This window comes from Nerophis ophidion, linkage group LG01 (assembly GCF_033978795.1).
Source record: "Nerophis ophidion isolate RoL-2023_Sa linkage group LG01, RoL_Noph_v1.0, whole genome shotgun sequence".
Classification (NCBI taxonomy): Eukaryota; Metazoa; Chordata; class Actinopteri; order Syngnathiformes; family Syngnathidae; genus Nerophis; species Nerophis ophidion.
Window position 1 is genome coordinate 5,345,514 of NC_084611.1, and position 6,000 is coordinate 5,351,513.

A 6,000-nucleotide genomic window follows, 5' to 3' on the forward strand; every position below is an offset into this window, starting at 1 on the left:
TAGTAGAGGAGCGTCAAGCTTAAGGCTACTTTAGGAATCTACAACCCCAATTCAGTGGTGTACACAATTTTGGAAATGCGGGCTAAAAGGTGCTGTCCACGCATGTGGCCACTAAGGTTTTAGACGATTTATAGGGGCTCAGATGTTTGTAACTTGCTCCCAGTTCCATTTTTCAAACCGAAAATATAACAATAACCTGGGAACGCCTCGGGATCCCCCGGGAGGAGCTGGACGAAGAGGCTGGGGAGAGGGAAGTCTGGGCTTCAATGCTTAGGCTGCTGCCCCCGTGACCCGACCTCGGATAAGCGAAAGAAGATTGATGGATGGATGGAACTACCAGCTGGTTTATTTTACTGTTAGGGTTTGAACACAGCATGCATTGTTTTTATTGTCTTGTTGTTTATGAGCTGCAGTCCTCTGCAGGTTGATGTAGACATGTGGTCCAGTCTTCTCTTCACACACTGCACATCTCTTACTCTTCCACAACATCTCTTCTTTCACATCATTATTTATTTTGCTCTTCTACTTTCTTCATTTGACTTTTGCATTCTTTCATCTCCTCTGGTGTGAACTCCACTGCCTTCTTCAAGCTAACAATCATGGCGGCTCTTTCTTTACATTCTTTAGCATAGTCGGCTAATTGCTGATCGACGCTCTTTTCAGGGCCTGAAAACTGTTTAAAATGAGGAAAATGTACCACACTCACCCTCATCTGCAATTGTCGTCTTTATCCCGGTTGGTGATTGTCTTTCACTTTCTCTTTGACATGACGTCGCCATCTTAGCATAGCAGTAGTCGTCCGTCTTCTATCACGTCTTCAATCTTCACTTCAGGTCACACTCCACCACTGCAAACTCAACTTGCGTTATGTGGTCTTCAAAAAGATGAATGGTTAACAATATATGGCGCTTAGGTCGTAAAAACGTCTTTAGGACGCCACAGTCGCTCAGTCCGCCATCTTGTTGCCCGGCAAAATAGTCTCTCCGTTTGCGCATGCGCCAAAACCAGCACTTTCCGCTTCCTACTTTACGGCAGCATTTTTCACAATATAAACATTTTAAAATATTTTTTTTTAATCACCGTTTGCCTATGTTACATACCTTTGTTTGTAAAATATGATTTTATTTGTTTTGCTGTAATTATTTCGTCATTCTATTTGCACTACAACAGGGGTGTCCAAACTTTTTCCACCAAAGGCTGTGTCACGCCAAATTACTTCCCTCCTACAAAAACCTTCCCCCCCATTTACTTCCGGGGTCAGGATTAATACAGACGTTTTGTTAACGCTATATTATAAAAAGACAGACGTTTTGTTAACGCTATATTATAAAAAGACAGACGTTTTGTTAGCGCTATATTATAAAAAGACAGACGTTTTGTTAACGCTGTATTATAAAAAATAAATTAAAAAAAACTATTTACAAACACAAGCTATGGAATGACGCATTTACTTCCGGGGTCACGTTTCCTCACGTTTCCTCTTACGTCATCCCATAGCTTGTGTTTGTAAATGTTTTTTTTATTTTTTTTAATAATATAGTTTAACAAAACGTCTGTATTTTTATAATATAAAGTTATATTTTTATAATATAGCATTAACAAAACGTCTGTATTAATCATGACCCCGGAAGTAAATGGGGGGGGGTGTGGGGGGGGAGTGAATTTGGCGTGACAGCTACATACTGAAAAGTCAAATCATGCGAGAGTCATTTTATATTTTTATTTTGTAAAAAATAACGTGCTAAAAAAAAACAACAACAACATATACTTTGTGTCTAAAGACAATAATTTGTGTCTGTTTTGTGGGCGACGAAACTTATTAGTTATTGGTCTCAAAATATGGTTTTCTACACCAAAATGAATCTATTTATTATTCAACTTGCTGTGTGAATGTTCTAAAGTTATTATTCCTTTTTTCTTCAGCTTTTAGAGCGCTCTACCTTGCACATTTTTCATTCGATTCAAACCGTTCCAACTTCAAATTGTTCAGCCTATTCGGGAATCGCAGCCTTTCTCTTAACACAATTCCCCCAAAATCCCCGATTTCCAGGACATTTTTCCCCATTCAAAATGAAATGGCCATTTTTCAAACGTTCACAATTACTATATTTTTCAACCTATTCCATCTTCAACACATTTCATTATTCTGGAAATTCAAACTATCATTGTGGAGAGACACCGCCGACGGGCCGACAACGGGCGGAAAGCAGCAGCGCGGGCCCACCTGGAGGCCGGGAGGCGGGGCATGCGGGGGCAAGAAGAGGCGTGACACACGCGGAGCGACACTGCAGCGCCAATCTAAGACAGGTGCGTATACTACACACCTGCTCACAGTCTGTCTATCTCCTGCTAGAGTATAAAAAGGGCGAAGGAGGAACGGAGGAGCAGCACGGAGGAGGAAACATCGGCCAGCAGACCAGAAGCACGACAACCCACACCACGAGAGCAATGACACACCCCCGCGGCGGACGCAAGCCCCGGACGCCGAAAGGCGTGCAACGGCAGCAGGCAGCACGAAGGAGCGCACTGAAAAGTGACTCGACCAAAGGGCCAAGTGACAGCAGATTTGTTGAAATAATAAATCAATGCCAACGCTGCTATGAGGCGTCTTGTGTCAGGTGTCCCCGCAACCCACACGAGGACGGCAGGAAATCCGTTACAATCATTTTTCCAACTTAAAGGGGAACATTATCATCAGACCTATGTAAGTGTCAATATATACCTTGATGGTGCAGAAAAAAGACCATCTATTTTTTTAACCGATTTCCAAACTCTAAATGGGTGAATTTGGGCGAATTAAACGCCTTTCTGTTTATCGCGCTGGAGGCGATGACGTCAGAATGTGACGTCACCGAGGTAACACACCCACCATTTTCATTTTCAACACATTACAAACACCGGACTTAGCTCTGTTATTTTCCGTTTTTTGGACTATCTTTCGGAACCTTGGAGACATCATGCCTCGACGGTGTGTTGTCGGAGGGTGTAACAACACTAACAGGGAGGGATTCAAGTTGCACCACTGGCCCCAAGATGCCAAAGTGTCTGCCGCCAGACCCCCATTGAATGTACCAGAGTGTCTCCACATTTGACGGGCGATGCTAAGACAGACATGGCACAGAGATGTATGGATAACCTGCAGATGCATTTGCAACGATAAAGTCAACGAAATCACAAAGATGAGTTTTGTCAGCTAATCAATGCTAACATGCTACACTAATCGATGCTAACATGCTATTTACCGGCGGTGCTAAAGCAGACATGGCACAGAGATGTATGGATAACCTGCAGATGCATTTGCAACTATATCACGTTTCCTTCCACCCACATTTAATGCGAAACAAACACTTACCAATCGACGGATTTAAGTTGCTCCAGTGTCAAAAGATGCGAAAGTCCTGATCGTTTGGTCCGCACATTTTACCGGCGATGCTAACGCAGCTATTCGGCCATGCTATGGCTATGAATAGCGTCAATAGCTATTCGCTCAATAGTTTCAGTTTCTTCTTCAATATTTTCATACTCCAACCATCTGTTTCAATACATGCGTAATCTGTTGAATCGCTTAAGTCGCTGAAATCCGAGTTTGAATCCGAGCTAATGTCACTATATCTTGCTGTGGTATTCCCATTGTTTGTTTACATTGGCAGCACTGTGTGACGTCACAGGGAAATGGATAGTCGCATCGCAAATAGTGAAAATCAAGCACTGTAAAGCTTTTTTTAGGGATATTCCGATACCGGTAAAATTTTGAAAAAAACTTCAAAAAATACAACAAGCCACTGGGAACTGATTTTTTATTATTTTTACCCCTTTTGAAATTGTGATAATGTTCCCCTTTAACACAATTCCCCCAAATCTCCTGTTATCCGGGTTTTTTGGGACATTTTTCCCCATTCAAAATGAATTGGCCATTTTTCAAAACGTTCACAATTTCCACATTTTTCAACCTATTCCATCTTCAACACATTTCACCAATCTGGAAATTCAAACTATCATTTTTCCAAATTAAAAAATATTCCATGATTTTCCAGATTTCAGCGGCAAATGGCCCTCAGGCTGCACATTGATCATCTCTGAAATACAAGAACACATTCTATTCAATTTTTTATATTTTTTCTACTCCATATGTGATCCATTATATCGACCGTTGCTATTTACTGTATGTCCGATTCTATTTAAATTATTATGTATGTACCATTGTTCTTATCATAACCCAATTTAAACGTATATAAACACATTACTTTCTGAAAAAACAAGGTATTCAATTGTGCACATTAAACCGACAGACTGTGCTGTCTTAGACCTGAATGATAAGTATAAACACTTCTTTAACTTAATCTTTATTTCAATAATAAAGCGATACAAAACACAATACACAAACAAACAACACAGTCTTTCAGAACAGATTCAATCTGACCATGAAAGAAAAGTCTTATTTTCAAAGTGTGGTCAAAAGAAAAATATCTTCAGTAGTTGTCAGACTATCATTCCTCTTCAGACAATAAAGCAAAAATATTAAACTACAAGTACTACACAGTGAAGGTACATATGAATATCCATACATGACGTGTCTACATACAACCGGAAGTGAACACACGTGACGTCACATAAACCCAAATAGTTCCGTAAAAATGGCAGAAAACCAACATACTTATTCATACACCAGTGGAAATGGTTTCAAAGTGTACAAATACATCAAATATTTGAGAAAGAAGCAGTAAACATATTTTGATGAGGCCCCAAGTTTGGATGGATGTCGCAACACATGAGCGACATATCACAAACTAAATAGCTGGGTGGTTATTTTCCCTTATTTCTTCTTACATGTTTGTTAACAGCAGAAAATAGCGCAACACCTACCCTTTACATCAGTATTTCTCCATCAATATTGGTTTATTAGGTATTATATTTTATTGTATGTCCTGCGATGAGGTGGCGACTTGTCCAGGGTGTACCCCGTCTTACGCCCGATTGTAGCTGAGATAGGCACCAGCGCCCCCCGTGACCCCAAAAGGGAATAAGCGGTAGAAAATGGATGGATGAATGTTTTACAGCATCATTGCGTGGGAATCTTTTGTGTAATCTCTTGTGTTGGTATAAACCTTGACTGGGGACAAAGTTTTTGCTGCAAACTGAGCAACTAAATGTTTTTCTCCTGTGTGTGTTCACGTGTGTTGAGTTAAACTGACGTCTTTAGTAAAGCTTTAGTGACAAACTGAGCATTTACATGCCTTTCTCCTGTGTGTAATCTTACATGAGCAATCAAACTGCAATTTTGAGAAAAACTTTTGCCACAAATTGAACAAGTCAATTTTTTTCCTTCTTTGTGTGTTCTCATGTGGCGAGATAAACCTTGTTTGGTGGCAAATGTTTTGCTGCAAACTGAGCAGTTAAACGGTTTTTCTCCTGTGTGTAATCTTATGTGGTCAGTCAAACTGCTATTTTGAGTAAAGCTTTTGTCACAAATTGAACAGGTAAATGTTTTCCCGCCTTTGTGTGTTCTCATGTGGCGAAATAAACCTTGTTTGGTGGCAAATATTTCACTGCAAACTGAGCAGTTAAATGTTTTTACGTCTGTGTGTGTTCTCATGTGTATGGCCACACTGCTCTTTTGAGAACATCTTTTACCACAGACTACACAAGTAAATGGTTTTTCCCCTGTGTGTGTTCTCATGTGATCAGTCAGATGGCTCTTGCGAGCGTAACTATTATAACAAAGTGAGCAACTAAATGGTTTTTCTCCAGTGTGTCTTTTTAAGTGGTCAATTAAATTACTCTTTACAGAAAAGCTTGTGTCACAAACTGAACAATTGAATGGTTTTTCTCCTGTGTGTGTTCTCATGTGGTATGTCAATTTACTCTTGTGAGTAAAAAGTTTACCACAAACCGAACAGCTCAAACATTTTTCATTTTTCCTCTTTTGAGGGCATTTGGAGACCTTATCGTCAGCGAGAGTCCTCATATCACTTTCGCAGCCTGTATTGCTTCCCATGTGTT

The 6,000-nt window shown here is 40.2% G+C and overlaps 2 protein-coding genes across 3 annotated transcripts in view; both read right to left on the reverse strand.

Annotated features, from left to right (window-relative positions):
• Positions 1-6,000, reverse strand: part of LOC133553184 (zinc finger protein OZF-like) — an 839,429-nt gene that overhangs the window by 11,370 nt on the left and 822,059 nt on the right. The gene's annotated exons all lie outside the window — the stretch shown is intronic.
• LOC133548651 (gastrula zinc finger protein XlCGF57.1-like) overlaps positions 3,784-6,000 on the reverse strand; it is a 13,132-nt gene continuing 10,915 nt past the window's right edge. Inside the window, exon 3 of one of the 2 annotated variants that reach the window (XM_061893711.1) lies at positions 3,784-4,076. In XM_061893711.1, the coding sequence (XP_061749695.1) occupies positions 4,009-4,076 (68 nt within the window). In that variant the 3' untranslated portion in view covers positions 3,784-4,008. Of the gene's footprint in view, positions 4,077-4,326 lie in introns of those variants that run through there. The other variant, XM_061893654.1, reaches the window with a different exon arrangement.